Source organism: Corvus kubaryi, unplaced genomic scaffold (genome assembly GCF_017639235.1).
Source record: "Corvus kubaryi isolate FWS band 111438036 unplaced genomic scaffold, C.kubaryi_AGA036_p1.0 71, whole genome shotgun sequence".
Lineage (NCBI taxonomy): Eukaryota > Metazoa > Chordata > Aves > Passeriformes > Corvidae > Corvus > Corvus kubaryi.
The window spans coordinates 3,695,106-3,711,660 of NW_024582059.1; the positions used below are offsets into that span (position 1 = coordinate 3,695,106).

The 16,555-nt window shown below is 38.7% G+C and overlaps 1 protein-coding gene across 1 annotated transcript; it reads left to right on the top strand.

Annotated features, from left to right (window-relative positions):
- Positions 1-12: 12 nt before the first annotated feature.
- LRIT3 (leucine rich repeat, Ig-like and transmembrane domains 3) lies at positions 13-15,197 on the top strand. Its single transcript, XM_042049930.1, has 4 exons — positions 13-400; positions 1,621-2,099; positions 9,665-9,970; positions 10,995-15,197. The coding sequence occupies exons 1-4, from the start codon at positions 285-287 to the stop codon at positions 12,056-12,058; spliced, it is 1,965 nt and encodes a 654-aa protein (XP_041905864.1). The 5' UTR covers positions 13-284; the 3' UTR covers positions 12,059-15,197.
- The last annotated feature ends 1,358 nt before the right edge of the window (positions 15,198-16,555 follow it).

A 16,555-nucleotide genomic window follows, 5' to 3' on the forward strand; every position in this document is an offset into this window, starting at 1 on the left:
TTTTATTACACACTAGCTCTACAATCTACATATTAAAACAGCCTTGGAACACGGTTGGATGTGATTCGAAGCAGAGTGTGTTCTGACAGAGTAAAGAATGAGCTGGTTTAACTGATGCCACTCAGGATACATCTGAAGGTTAAGCAACTACAGATCTCGGCTAATCTGCTGTAATCTGCTGTTGCTAAAAGGATGGCTGCATTCACATTCGTAGCACACTGCACATGAGTGCCTAGGAATAAAGCTTTCACATTTCTTCATGTCAGTTCTTCTGGGAGGAAGCCATGTATCTGTTTATTTACTTCTACCTCCTAGTGAGTTTTTTTGAAGAAGTTCATGGCTTTTGTCCCTCACAATGCACTTGCGTTTACCATGGCAGAAGCGATGGCACTGGAACAAGGTATCTATTTTATTATTTGTTATATAGGGCAATTTATAAGGAAAAGGGTAGAAGAAATTGGAGATAACATTCTCAGAGATTGCAAATTAGTTCTAGCATAGTTGAAACGAAGGCATATTTTGCATTAGTGTTCTATGGCTAGCAGCATTCCTGAGCAGGAGCAGATGGTGATTATGGCTTTGTACTTAGCAAATAGCTACTCTATATCTTCATTTTTTTCAGGAGGCAATTTATTTCTGCTCCATGACATTCCTGCTATTGCAATGTCATTTCTATTTCTACAAACTAGTTAACTACTGTAAGGTGATTCTGGTTTAAATAAATACAGTAGTTTATTTTTTTAAATTATTTTTTAATCTGCAGTAAATCATGTAATTTTTGATAGTAAGGAGGTTAATTTGAAATGTGGTGACCTGGTATTGTCATGTCAATTTTAGGAGATACTCTTTGTCATTGCTATTTATTGTCATAGCCTATCTGGTATAAAGCTGCACGAGGAAAAAGTAAAATAAAGGAATAATCTAGAGAAAAGGAGGAAAAAATTAAGGATAGACTTATAGAGGGTAGGGGAATCTTCAAGCTAGTATGTGCAAACAATATATACCAAAAAAATTGATTCCTGAAATCAAATAAGTGAAAATGCTGAGAAATCCCATTTCACTGAAATCATTGTGAGCAGAAAGTTCCTGTCATCTCTATAAAGCAAGTAATTTGTACATAGGCATCAGAAAGAGGGCTAGAAAGCTCTTCTTTACTGAGTTTTCATTGGTATATTTTCAATTTTCAGTCTATTCTGAAAGGTAAGTATAGAAAATACTTTGAATCTTCATCATACAGAAAAATTAGAGATTAGTAATCTTTGTTTTGAATTTTAATAATTTTAATACGGGGGCATGCAGTTCACACTTGAGATACCTGCATGTATTATTCCTTGTACAATGGCTTCTGTCTTTCATTTGCCAATAGAGTGAGGGGTGGATAGATGGTGGTGCTTACATACTTCAGAATCGAGGAAATCTAGGTTTAATGTGAAAGGATCAGTTCTGCTCTGTATTCTTTTTGTCTTTAGAGACTCCATGTTTGTGGAGTTTGTTCAACTTTTAAATGCAGAGGACTGTTCTTGATTTCAGTGTTCTTTGTTCTGGTAGTAAACATTTCTGATAAATAAATGCAAATATGTCTCTCCTTTTTTTTTTTTTTTTTTCCCCTCCTTGTGCTAGGTCTGTACTCTGTAATGACCCTGACATGTATGAGATCCCTGTGAATATTCCTGTGGATACTGTAAAACTTCGTATAGAGAAAACTGTCATACGAAGGATTCCAACTGAAGCCTTTTACTACCTGGTAGATCTCAAATACCTGTGGGTCACTTACAACTGTGTGGCCAACATTGATATCAGCAGCTTCTATAACTTGAAACAACTGCATGAGCTGAGGCTGGATGGTAATCTGCTTTCAACTTTCCCTTGGGAATCCCTGGCAGAGATGCCCAACTTACGGACTCTTGATCTGCACAACAACAAAGTGACCAGCATTCCCGCTGATGCTGGCCGCTACCTGAGAAACCTCACCTACCTGGACCTATCCAGCAACAAGCTGACCACCTTGCCATCAGACCTCATGGACATTTGGCCCCCCTTCTCAGGAGCTGTCATGTCCAAGAACACAGACATTCTGGTGACGCAGAGAATAATTTTGGGTATGTTAAACAGGCCGTCTCATTCCTTATTGAAATATACCTAAACATTAAATTGAAAGTGAGAGTTGTTAGGGCACCAGCCTTGGATGCAGGAGAAGGGGTTTTTACCAAGGTCAGACTTCTGGTTTGCTCTGTTATTATTTGTTTATTTTCTGTTGGTAACAGAAAACCATGAATTAAGATAGTGACCTCCATGTGTGTTGTTACCTCAAAGTTATAAAACTGAAGTAAAAGCTATGAGAATCCAGTCTGCAGGAATGCAGGCCATTTGGAGTATTCAGTAGCTATATAAATGCATAACTTAAATTGTGTTTCTGGTGACATTTCCCTCATCTCTGTATGTGTTTGCAACTGTAAGCATGTCCATTTGCAATAGCTTTTTCTAGAGGCTCACAGGCCAAGCAAGTAGCTAGAGCTGATCCTCATATAAAGCCTGTCCTGTGGAATAATGCTGCAGGTGGTGTTGGTGGCTCAAAATAGGGCAACTCTGCTCTTCCCGGGACCTCTGTTGACCTTGCATTACTCTAAAGCTGACTAACTATCCTGAAGGTTTTTGCCCGATTTACATATTGAATATGAGAGAACAGGAATGTGATCCCTACATATCCACAGTACTTTTTATAGTGTTTGAGGTAAATATTTAAGAATAATTTGATCAGACTCTGATTTTTTTCATCATTTGATCCCTTTCTCTAGTATGCAATTGCATCAGTTCTGTTTGTGGCATTGTGCTTTATCTTAACCTTATCTCCACTTCCTAGTCTTGCCAGGGTAACTCCTTTCTCTTCTTCAGTCTCAGGCTGGAACAGTTCTATCAGTAGTGTTCTTTTCTGTCTTTTCTAGTGTTTACACGTAAATGCATGTTTTGATGTTTTTGTAGTGCAGCAGGTGGAAGGGAGGAAAACCAGCTGGCTGTCTCTACTGCAGCAATTCTTTAAGGACTGGTAAAGATCTGTCCTGCATTGTACTGCCTCGTATTTCCAATTTCTTGGTCTAAACCCCCACAATCCACTGTTCATTTGTTCAGCTGCTTTGTTTCACAGCAGAAGCTGCAGCTTGAAACTCTCATTCAGATCATATTTTTTATGAGTAACTTAATAGATGAAAGTAGGCTTCATGGCTTCATAAGCCTGATAACTGTAGGCTTGCATCATTAAAGGGTTTTCTTTTATTCAGGATTGAAAAAAAAAAGAGCAAAAGCTGTAAAAGTAATTCCATCTCAGTACTCCTTTCCCTGTCCCCGCACTGAAGACTACAGGAGGCTGTAAAGTGGGAGCTGACTGTGCTAGATCTAATCATCATGATCTCCTGTGGGAGTCCATGAGGTTAATTGGTTTTCTTGTCTTATGTAGTCCTCACCACTTGAAAGACACAACAAAAGGAACTAAAAAAAAAAAAGAAAAAGAAAAAGAAGCTAAGAAAAAACCCCAAACCCAAGTCAAAAAAACAAACACCAAAAAAATCCTGAAACCTCACACACTCTTCTCTCCCCTTAACTCTGGAACCATCTGCAGGCTTCCTTGGTGCAGGCACTCTTCCAGCCTCCTGTAGTCCTGGCAAACCCTCTGGTGCCAGCATTGAGTTCTTTGGGGGCTTGGGATGTGACCTTTGGACCATTTTCTGTTATGAAATACAATCGGGTTTTAACACAGATCTCCAGAGGGTAACACACACTGGGTTTAAACAGAACCTTGCTTCTCTTTTTTTTTTTTTTTTTTTAATGTTAGGTGCTAAGGGAGGCTCTGTGCAGCTATTATAGATTTGCACCTGAGAATACATAATGCCAGGTAGTACTTTCCTTGTGTTACATTGAGTAAATCTACCTTAGATAAGCTGTGAAGGAATTAGGTGGATTTTTTTTCATTGACATCATAGTTTTCTGAGGAGTGTATCCCAAAGCAGACAGACAGTGCTTGCTACATGAGGAACTCTGTAGTGAATAAGAAAACGTCCCCTTTCTCTGGAGATTAGAAAGTGCAATGCTCTTTGTGTCATGGGTTATTTTGACAAGTTTATTTAGACTCCACTGAGTATTAGTGCTTCTTTTCTGACACCCCTCCTGTCTCTATTGGGCTTGCTGGAGCCTGAGGAAGAAGAAGCGCATCCCATAGATACTCTCCTCCTGCTCTGAGCTACAGATAGGGATCACAGAGGTATGTGGTCAGGAAGGACCTAGCCTGCTGGGATACAGATCCAGAGAAACTGAGCCATTCTGGTAAAGCCAGTGCTGTTCTTAAAGCCTGTGGCCAGACCACCCCAGGGCCTTCCGTAGTAACCTCCTCCAGTGCTTATCTATCAGGATAGTGAGAAAGTTTCTCTTAATATCTAACCTCAATCTCCCTTACTGCAAACTAAGCTGATTACCTCTTGTCCTATAGGGCATGGGCATACAGAAAAACTAATCACCATCTCTTGTAGTAGTCTTTCATAGGTTTTCCTTCCCTGTTTGCCATCCTAACTAACCACACCATTTCTTTCACCAGCTTCTAATATAATATGAAGGTTTTTGGGGGTTTTTTGGTTGATTTTGTTGTTGTTGTTGTTGGTTTGGTTTTTTGTTTGTTTGTTTGTTGTGGGCTTTTTAATTTTGTTGTTGTTGTTTGGTTTTTGTTTGGATGGGATTTTTTTGCTTTGTTTTGGTTTTGTTGGGGTTTTTTGTTTGTTTTTGGTTTGGTTCGGCTTTTTTTTTTTGCTGTGTGTGGTATTTTTTTTTTTTTTTTCATTTTCTACCATAGTTACTGGTTCCATTTGGACTCCTTTAGGTTTAAAAAAATGTTTCTCTTAAAATGTGATGACCACAATTGCATGGTTTGATGCTCAAGAGTGTCCTATGTGCTCCAGCCACTCTCTGTGGGAGCATTCAGCCTGACCTATGTACCTACATGGAATGGTCACAGCAGCCAGAGCTCTGCTGGAAGCTGGGACCCAGAGTAAATAAATGCTGGTTTTGTCTAGTCAGGAAAACAGCAGTCAGATTCTAATTAGTGTAATCAATTATGGCTTGAGCAGTCTTTTGTCCTGGTTCTGTCAAAACAGGATTGTCACTTGTGTGTAATTAACAAGATCAAAACTAACAAGACCCTAATCTCTAATGTTTGTGCAAATGTATTTTTTAACACCAAGAGGCAATTTTATCTTCAGTGTCTTGACTGAACACCAAGATGGTTGCACATATGAGAAATTTCAAGTTCCCCATGTTTGCTTCAAGGACTCTTGGAGGAGCCGAAGACTACTTTTGCCAGAGGACTGGTGTGTTAGCATCCCCGTATTCCAGTTCATCATCTCTGTACTAAGAGGTTTGGGTTTTTTAACTACCTCCCACTGTATGATGTTCCTCTGTGTGTGCATGGTGCTAAATGAAAGAAGGTTAGGGAATATGGCCAAGTGGCTCACTCTGGCTCTCATCCACACTGTTTAGGGCCAGCTCTCTTTAAAGCTGACTGTCTGTTCCACACTTCGTAAGATTTAGCCCTTGGTTCTCTGTGAGCTCTACAGGATTCTAGAGTGACTCTAAAATGTAATTCTGGGGTTGGGGATGTTTTTCCTTCAGTCTAACCTGCCTGAATTTATGTGAGAATTGCACTGGAAACTGTTCAACTGGGCTTTTGTGATATGAAACAGCAGGGGTATGTTGTATGCCTGAAGGGCTGACAGACATGCAGAATCGTTTGGAGGTACAAAGCCTGCTGCACTTGCATTGGGGGCAGGACAGAGGGGAGCCACCCTTGGTGTGCTCTCATCCATAAGCCTATCAGGGAGCAATCCCTGGAGTGTAAACTGTCCCTGGACCCATGTCTGGCTTTGCCTTGGAAAGTGCTCTTTGGAACAGGTCAAAACAAAGCTGTGGAGTGAGCTGAAAATTAAACAGTGCAAATGATTGGGGGACCAGTGTGTAAATTCATCTGGCCCTCTTGGTTACCTCTGGAGCCATAGCCTAATACTTTGATCCAAATCACAGCTATGTTTCAGCACTGGCTGCTGTACAGAGATTTACATTTCTGGCAGGAGCGATGGCAGTAGCGTTTTCTGTATGGTGGGCTCTGGTGAGTCACTGAGAGGAACAGAGGAGTCCAGCATTTGACAGAGTGGCAGTTATGTGAGATCTTGCCTCTGTTATGTGCAGAGGTGGCAGAAATTTGGAATGCTGCAGGTCCGTCAGGCTCCCAGCTGTTATGCTGAGCCATTGGGTAGATACTGCTTTTCCTGAAACTACTCCCTAACCATTGCCATGTGACACAGTGTTGGATATGGAATTTGCTGTTTAGAACCATGGATCAAAATGTGTAGGTTCAGTTGGAAAGAGCCTGGGGTAGGCTGGCCCAAGCTGTGGTGAATATTTCTATCAGCCCTTGAATATTTTACATCTTGCTATTTTGCAGCAACTGAAAAAGCAGTGTGCTACACAAGTTATCGTCCGAGTCTGGTTACTGATTTACAAAGGAAATTTTGCTCGTAGCTAAAGTCCATATTGACACAGCACAGGGAAACCCTGCTACAAAAGACTACGAAAATGTGCATGCACAGACACACATACACGTACGTTTGCCGTTGTACATGCAAGCACACATACAAATGTGTGAGAGTAAATATAAAATATGCTAAATCTAGAATAAAGGGTTAGAAATATTCTAGAAAAAGAGTAATTAATATTAAAATAACACTGCATTGGTATATCACAATGTATAAATATTTATCAATGTTTGTTTTCTTGGGCTAGTATTTCTTTCTCAGATCAACAAGCTGCCTTGATATTTCTACAAATAATCCAGGGTTTATAAAGACTTTCTCTTTCCTCAGACACATGTGCCATCAGAGATTTATCATTATTTTCATTTTTGCTTCTTAAGAAATTATTTTTTTATTAAAGCTCCCTAATCTTTTCCATTTTCCTATTTTTCCCCCCTTTTTAACCTTTTCCTTATTTTTTAACGTGTTTGTTTTCACTTCTAACATCCTGTCAACACAAGCTGTTAAAGTTCAAAATGCCCCTTGTAGTTTGGAAACTAGGTTTACATTCACATTTCTGTTCTCTTCAACACTAACTGAAGTACAATGAAATTCAGTGTTTTGTCTTGCTTCCAACTCAATAGTGCTTTCATCTTTTCACTTTGGGAATTCACACGACTTGACAATTTACAATGGCTAGAAATAATGTGAATTCTGTCAGATATTGGCAAGACACAGATAAACAGAAGGGTTGTGCCATGGAGGCAAGGAAGGAACTCCTGTAGCTGTATATATTTTGTGTATTTGTGTAAGTCCTGCTTCTTTAGGCAGTTGCACAGGAATCATAATGGATGGGGAAGATGAGGTGACTGACTGACATAACTTTTCCTTCGCCCTACACACAGATGGTCAAACCTGTGTCCCAGGCTGGACTAACAACCATCCAGTCTAGGGACTGTTCATCGTTGCTTCATCATTCCTTTTATTTTGTCAATTTCTGATACCTATTTTACTGACTTTGGCTTTTCTCCAGGACACTGGGAGGATATGAGAGCTATGGAGGTATACATATTAGGCAAAGTTCCTTCACTGAAAGTGGGGTCAGGGAAGTGGTGAAATCACCGTTCCTGGAGGTATTTAAAAGATGTGTAGATGTGGCACTCAGGGACATGGCTCAATGCTGGACTTGGCAGGGCTGGGTTAACAGTTGGACTTGATGGTCTTAAAGGTCTTTTCTAATGTAACCATTTTTTTGGTCTATTTCAAAGGCTTTTGAGTGCTTTGAGTAGGTTAGAAACAATAATAAACCCCTTCCTTTCCTGCCGTAAATTTCTTAACATAGTGAGAAAAATCGACCCCTTACAAGCGAGAAGAAAAAGAAAATGACAGGAGTATTGTCTATAACTACAAAGCTTCCCTAATTGAAAAGATGAGCACAAATAGTTGCATACATGTGCTTGATTGAGCAGAATTTTCATAAGCACAAACAGTTGATGTGTCTAGATATGGAAAACATTTGGATAGTATCTTTTCTCCTTATGAATATATGTGTGAAGTTTGCAGACAAATTTTTATATTTTGGAGATTTTTTTGAGGAAAAGCAGTTGCTGATGCACTTTCCTTTGACTTCTTCTCTGTTCCAGCAAATAATAAGCAGTGAATAGATGTAAAATCTCTTCTGTCTGCAAGGGGTGAAATTGGATTGTGATGTCAAAGTCATGGAATCTCTTCAGGTCAAGTCTTGTTTTAAAGAGCAGGGATTAATTGGGGTTTACCACAGTTTTAACCAATCACTACCATTATGCTCAAAATAACCTAATCTTGGTCTGGTGATAAAAGGAAGAAGTAGTAAAATATTCATGTATTGTTTCATCGGCAGTTTTTTTCCAGAACAAACCCCATGATTTTTCCAAGAGCTGTTTCGATAATTCTTAACAATACACACTGAACAATATTAGCAGGTGTTTAAGGCTCTTTCTTTCTTTTAATACTGGTTTGACTTATATGACTTGTCTATTGTACTGATCAGTAAATTGAGTAGTGAGGGGTCCTTGCATACCATCTTTATTTCAGGCCATAAGTTTTGTTTATTATTAGTACTCGGAAAAAATAAGAAAGGCATACCCAAAAGTGTAAGTCCAGTAAGAAAATACTTGAACTCCTGAGTGATATGCTGGGTTGTATTTTACCTGGTGAAGCCATTGTTGCTCTGTGAAAGTCAACATAGTGGAGTAATCAATAGCAGCTGAGGATTTAGACTGATAATCCTCAGAAATGGCTATTGTCTTTCAATATAATAAGTTCACGAGGAGGGAAAAGCTTCTAATTCATAGACTGGAACCAAGAAGCAAATGTTTTTGTCCCTGACAGAAGAGAGAGAGCGTTCCTATATGCCATCATAAAAATATTGCAGTCATCATGGTGTTTTGTGATCCTTCCTATTTTCTACTCTTCTGTTATTCTTCTTGAATATATTTCAGAGGCTGTACTAAATTGAAGCCAGGCTTGTAACAATATTGGTGTAGTTCAGAGCCAGATAAGAATTTTGTTGGCATAAACCTTTTTCTCCTTAGTCTTTATCCCTTCTTTTCAAGGGGTAGAGATGTTGGTGTAAGCTCTAAACCCTAAAACATCGTGTTCTCCTCAAGCATTGAAAAAGAGGGTCAGGGAAGGTTAAGCTGTAAGAGCCCAAAGAAGGACTTATAGCAGAGGAGAGTGACCTGAAGTAATATCCCTGAGAAGCTGTCTTTCCAGTAGGCACAGGCAGGCGAAAATATATCATCAGTCTTAAGACATCTTTTCAAAGTGTTTCTTTCCTAGATAAATAGCAAAGTTAAGCACAGGTAGTGCCAGCACATCACTATGCTCCTGTAAACTTCTGTGAAGATGATATTTAGCTTAATAAACTTCGATACTGTTCTCCCTAACCTCTGAAAATACTCCCCCACCAATCATCTGAACAAAAAACACAAGTTGAAAGAGAAAAGATTATCTCAGAATAGGTCCAGGACTGTCCTTGATTGTATTTGGTGGTAGTCATGTGTCATACTGTAATCACAATATCCATATATTGACTGACAATGTTTTTTTTCCTTTCCTCTCTTCTCTCCCTGCCTCAGGTTTTCAGGACAACCCATGGTTTTGCGACTGTCGCATTTCAAAGCTAATTGAATTTTCCAAAATTGTGGACACCTCTGTTGTACTTCTTGATCCATTGGTTTCATGTAGTGGTCCTGAGAACCTGGCAGGAATCTTGTTCCAGAGAGCTGAGTTAGAGCAGTGTCTTAAACCATCTGTGATGACCTCAGCAACAAAAATCACCTCACCACTGGGCAGCAATGTCCTGCTACGCTGTGACGCCACGGGGTACCCAACACCACAGCTCACTTGGACTAGGTCAGACAATATTCCAGTGAACTATACAGGTACAACTGCTCTTTTATAGGAAATGGGAGAACCAAAAACTGTTGGGTTGCTTGTACTTTGAGATCATTGTAGTGAGTAACAGTGGACCATGTATTGCACCAAGCTGGTAGTCATATCTGTGCAATGGTTGTTATGAAATTCTTTGTCTAGTTCTCAGTCTTAACAGGTCCAGCAGAGTGTTTTGATTCTGGATGTGGTCTGTTACAAGAGCAATGTGTGTGGAAGGCAGAAATGGTTGAAGTGGGAGAAGGATAAAGGAAAATGGAGGTTGGGTTAGCTGAACCCTAACTCAGAAGCTGGAAAGCAGAAAGGAGAATTTGTTGCTGGAACGTCTGTTCGAAAATGTTAATGTTGAAAAAGCCAGTGAGGCCATAACTGAACCAGTTAAAACTCAGCATTGTAAACACAAGATTTTCCAAATTCATGTTTTCTATGTTATTTGCAAATGTTGCAAGGCTGTCATTGTCTGATACCATTCTAGCTGCTATGACAGATACTTACGTAGTAACTTAAATGTAAAAAATGCTACTTGCTAATGCCAAGGAGTTAGCAGTTATCATGGGTCTGATGAAGGTAAGAGTACTGAAATATCTTAGGACAAAGGTAATTTCCAACAGTGTTTTAAATGGGTTGCACGATCAGTGTCACGTGAAGTCAGTGGGTCTTGTATTTGAGAGTCAATAGCAACTTTAAGACATTTGAGTTCACTTTATGTGGTTTTGTTTTTCTTAGTGAAACTGCAAACTATATTCTAATTACCAGACATTTGTTTCCATTTTGACCGAAGCTGAGCACTTTTATTAATAATAGAGTATGGCTGGGAATTCCACAGTTTGTTTTGGAAATGTGGTTTAGTTTTGGGGTTTTTTTGTTGTTGTTGGGTTTTTTTGACGGCTTGTTTTTAATTTTTAAAATTTTCATATATGTGATTCCTTCTGGCAGAAAGGGAAGAAGTAGTCTAATAATGTTTACTTCCTCTTTACTTCCCATTCATAATGTTTTACTTTCTGCATTTTCCCATAGTAATTCAAGAAACTCCTGGAGAGGGTGTCAGATGGTCCATAATAAGCTTGACAGGAATTTCATACAAGGATGCAGGAGAATACAGATGTAAAGCCAAGAACTTGGCAGGAATGTCAGAAGCTGCTGTGACTGTCACAGTGGTTGGTGTAGTTACTACAACTCTGTCACCACAGAAGTATGGAAGGAAGCCAGAGGCTGAGAGGCAGAATACAACTCAGGAGGAATCCAAGCAGGAACCCGAGAGGACAACCACACCTCTTCCCACCACACCAACCACCACGGCTCTGGTTAGCACTGAAAGATCAACCAGCATGACATTTACTGACAAAAAGCAATCCAGGCTCATGTTAGATGGAAGGAAAATTTCAAAGGCAGTGACAAATGGGAACAAAAAGCAGACTGGAGATTTAAGCAAGAAAGGTGAGGATACTTCATTGAATACAGCAGGTGTGGCTGAGCAAAATGTTACTGTGAAGGACCTAAGAGTAATCAGTGAAACTGATGAAAGGGTGACCTTAACTTGGAACACTCTCAGTGCCACAGGCAATTCTGCTGTGACTGTGTTATACTCCAAGTATGGTGAGAAAGATATGTTGCCTCTCAGCACTGATTCTAACAAAAACAAAGTCACAATTGATGGTTTGCAACCTAGTACTCAGTATATGGCATGTGTCTCACCCAAAGGGGTGCCACCTACAAAAGAGCAGTGTGTTGTTTTCTCCACTGATGGGTTAACTGATGAAAGCACCTCTCGGTTTTCTATTCTGATAGTGGCCAGCAGTGCAGCATGCGTGGTTATTTTACCTCTGATATTTTTCTTACTCTACAAAGTTTTAAAACTTCATTTAAGACCAAAATCTGCAAAGGAAGCTGAACTTGCAAAAGAGACCTATGTGCAATTTGAAACAGTGTCGCTGAAGCCTCGGACGCTGAGTGCAGGAGACCAGCTCTGGGCACGAAGGTACACAGATGAGTCAGAAAGACTTCTCCTTTGCTCTAGGTCAAGCATGGATTCTCAAATGACCTTCAAAAGTGAGGGCTCCAGGTCTGAGTATCTGTGTTGAAGGGTGAGGGTGGAGATGAAATAAATAATAGGTAAAATTACTTCAAAATGATGATACTGCATGTGGAAGCAGGTTGATGCTAGATGATGGTCAGAATACATTATCTGATGTAGAGTTTTACTGGATGGTGGTGGGTAGGAGGGAGAATAGATGAAAAATATTGCCTGTTTATTTTCTTTGTTTTCATGTTTGTGATTTTGGATGTGAAGAAATGATGTCCTTCCAAAGAAAAATACAGCATGAAATGGTTCCCTGGGTAAAGATATTCTATGTTTTTATTAAAACATTCTGTTTTCTCTTCCCTCATTTCATCACATGGTGTGCTAGTTGCATGTATCAAACATGAATCTCAATTTTCTTGAAAGCTATGTACTTCAAAATTTTAGAAAAACAGTTTTAGCTACTTCTATTGGGGTCAAAACTTTATGTGAATATACAAGTTTTCTTCTGATATTAGCTTGTGCTTTGAGGTGTTATACAGCTGTTTGTACAGTATCTTGTGTTGAAAGTATTCTCATGCCGGTTGAGACTGAAGTCACAGTTTATGGACTCTTGAGAGGTACAAAACACATTGTATTGTCATTTTGCAGACGTTATTGCAAAGGGCAAAGAAGCTGCTTTAGTGTCCTGAAGCTCAGGTAAGATACTATGAGGTACTCAGAGAGACACTAGATAATAATGTTAATTTACATCAAATGATCTTATTGCAAAATCTCAGCCTTAGAATTTACTTGGATGTGTCTGTCCATATACCTCAATTTCAGAAATCTCTGTACAGAAAATTCTGTGGTACTGTGTAATACCACACACAGTCTTAAATCTATATATTACACAGATATTGCACAACATTATGTACTACACTGCATTAATATAATACATTTCGAGATACAGCAAGAGGAGTTTTTTCCTCAGGTCATGTTGGATGTGAAGTTTAATGAGCATAGTGAAAGTTAATTGTGAGTATGCTTCCCGATGTTTAAAAATCAGGAATTAATAGTAACAATGAATTCAGAATGGCCTATTAATCTTAATAATGAATAGTCTATTCTGGGGCTAATTCTTTTGATGCCTGAAGTAAATAAGAGAACTTTCGTTGTTCTAGGTTCAGATATTTTGTTTCGAAGTATGTATGAATTGTGAGCCACAGTTTTTCCTTAAAATTACAGCTGTGTTCTTTTCTTGGACCTTTCTATGCCTAGAGGAACTGGGGGTTTTTTGCTAGGAAATTGGAAATCTACTCATTCCAGAGGGAGAAATATTACTCAAAGCTCCAAACCAAAGCTTAGTTTGTCAGCTTCAAAACAGTGGCATTTCTCAGTGTCACTAATGTAGGATGAAATTTTGCCTGCTGGAATGCTGATGAGCCTATCTTGTAAGGCCTGGCTTCATGAGAGGAAAACATTTTGCCCAAAAGCCACCAACATAAAATCATGGTGGGAAAGGAGCACACTGAAAAATCTCTGTAGTACCTACACCATGGTGTTCAGTGACCAGGATTAGTAGAATGAGTATTTGAGACTATGGGAGCTGTAATAAACAAGCATGTGAGGTGTTCAAAAGTGCGAAATTAGCTTGCCCGCTTAGAATTAGCCTTGGTATTCCTTTCTGTGTTACAATTATGTGCGGTTACAAATCAGTCTTTCTTCTTTTTCCATGAATTATTTGGATTGCAATGAAAATGGTTTTAGCTTTTTAAGAGGAATATTTTACTTTGGCAGGGTTGTTTTTTTTTTTTTTTTAATTTAGGATTTTTTAGGGAAAACAGATTCTTTTTGTGTCAAAACCAAGGTTCATCTGACAAGTTAATGGCAAACCAAGTTTTTAACAGGACCTGAAGCGTTACAATATCTGCCTTCCATTTTCCTGATAGACAGTATAGTTGGTAGTTGTTGAAGGTGTTTCCAATTAAAACCACCATGTTTGTTAATGAGAATGATTGTTTTAACTTTTCTTTTTTTCCTGGAAAGTATTTGATTTCAGGTTTCAAAGCTCTAAATCTAGTTCTGAAGATCAAAAGTGGTATCACCTGACTTGTAGGTGATACATCAATATGTTGAACTGAGGTGGTGCACAGTTTGCTTGAGAGAGCTCACTTGTGAATGTTAAACCTTTTGGTTTGACTAATCCTTGTGGAATTAGCATGTCCTAAAGTTAGAAATTAATCTCTGGCCCCATGGGCTATCAGTATATCAAAGATGGAATTTACTATAAAGAGAATGTTCCTTCAAGAAAACATGTTATACATAATTTTTTCCACAGTTCTTGAGGCAAAAGTTACGTAATTGAGACATGCTTCTGTAACTCACGTCAAAACACCAAATGTGCTGGGGAATTTTGGTAGGAATTTGACACAAAGGGCAAATGACACAATAAAGATGTTTGCACTGTATCACGCAGGATTGGTTTAATTAAAGAGCTGAAGAAATACTTTGCTAACAGATGTAATTTTTTGTCAATTGCTAATGATGGAATCATTGTGAGATAGATTTTGTCACCAATGATCATTTGTACAATGTCTTCTGAAATGCAGAGCTGGATCAATCATCAGTATGAACAATGATGACTTTAATCTGTGCTTGCTTGGTAGGAGCATTTGGAGAGGATTTAACCCATGTTTATGTATCACCTTTCATATATTTTGCACTTTGTCTTCTGAATTCATCCTGCTTTTCACCAAAAAGGTTTGACCTCTTTTTATACATTACCTACAGTCAAAATTGGATGACTAATGAAATAACTGAGTAATGCGAGCTGAATTCTAAGTAAACCTAATTTTTACTGAGAGCTTCAGTGGGCCTTAGTACTTATGATAGTAAACCATGATCTTGGCTTCAATGTGCACTTACTAAGCCAAACTTAAGGCATCCATGCATCTATTTTAGTTCTTGCTTGCCATTGCTCACAGTGGACTTTCTATTCCTTGCACCACATCAGATTCTCATACTGTTTTCAGGCAGGGAATTAAGAGAGAAAACTCTTTCATGTGTAACATGGAAATGTCTGTAATAGCAAAACCATCAGACTTGGACTGTACCTAGGAGGCTAAACAAAGGACATTTTAAACTCAATACCTTTTCAAAGAAGTAAGTAAAATAGAAGTTGTTTTGATGTGAAAATAAAAAATTGTTTTTATACAAGACAATGTGTTTTCATGACCCTTTTGTCTTTGTTTATAGCTTTAGACAATATGTGATGAGTGTAGCTGTGGGGGCAAAAGGAAATCTGAAAAGGAATGAGAGAGAATACAGGAAGAAAGCTGAGAAACAACAGAAGAAGGGTGATATCCTAGAGAATTCTGGGACTGTGTGCCACAAAGTATTTTGCTTGAAATTTTGCCATGACAAGGGTACTGGGGCATCTGCAGCCAGGTAAAATGATGGGTGAAGATACTGTCCTTATTGCAATGATTGGAGCACTACACATGCCCCGTTTTGACAAGGCGAAGGCAGCTATGAAATCGGAGTGTGGAACAATGGTACCGGGGAAATTTGAAGAATGCACTTGAAGCTGGCCTTGAAGTCTGCCTGTGTCCCAGTCAAAGTTGGGAGAGGTTTTTGGAGAGCATTGCCTTTGAACTGAAAAGGGGGGAGCAAGTCGCTTGTGAGTTTATTGCTAGAAAGAGAGGCAACTGTTCTGGAGAGGCTCTGAAACCAAGATGTAATATACTACAATCATCCATCTTGATCTATGATTTTCTTTTCAAAACAACCAGTTTGTTAGATTTGTGGCTGGTAGGTAAACACAAACTTGAATCTTCTTCATGACCACAGATGAGATTTCAAAATGAATCTTTTTTTAATTATCTAACTGCATGTAGATTAGAAACCTGCTGACCTGGATTCATTGTCTCACAGAATTCATGGCATTTTTCTAGGTGTTACAGAAAGCCACAGAAGCTCCAGGTCAGCACTGTCATGTTCCTTTGTTGAAAATGAGAAGTTCTCAATAGAACAGATACTTTATCTTTTATTTATAAATCGCAGAAATTTTTTTACTCTGAATTTCGAAAGATCAGCATTCCCTTCAGAGTAAAGGCCCTATTAATGTGTCATTTTGATATGTCTGAACAACTCCCTTACTAAAAAGTGGAAAATCAAGCTGAAATATCAGTCTGAAACAGCCTGTATGGAGGAGATTTTTTTTACAAAGCTGTATTATTCATCAGTGTTCAAGATGGGAATCTTTTCAATCAAAAAGGCAGAAAGCAGTTACGAACAAAAGGATACAATATTTCCCACTATAGAAGTAACTGCGCTTTTCTCCAGCTTTCTATTTTTTCTGAAATAACATCCTAACCTTTTGTTTAGAAAAGAATGCGGAATTGCTGCAGCAAGATCAATAGCACCTCCCAGGTATATATTTTAAGTATATTTGTTCTAACTTCAGGTCTGGTATTTTTAAAAGACCCTTGATTGACTTAAGAGTATTATGAAAGGAGCTGACTGTGCAAACAACTACAACTAACCTCTGATAATAACAGAATACCAGTTCACTGAC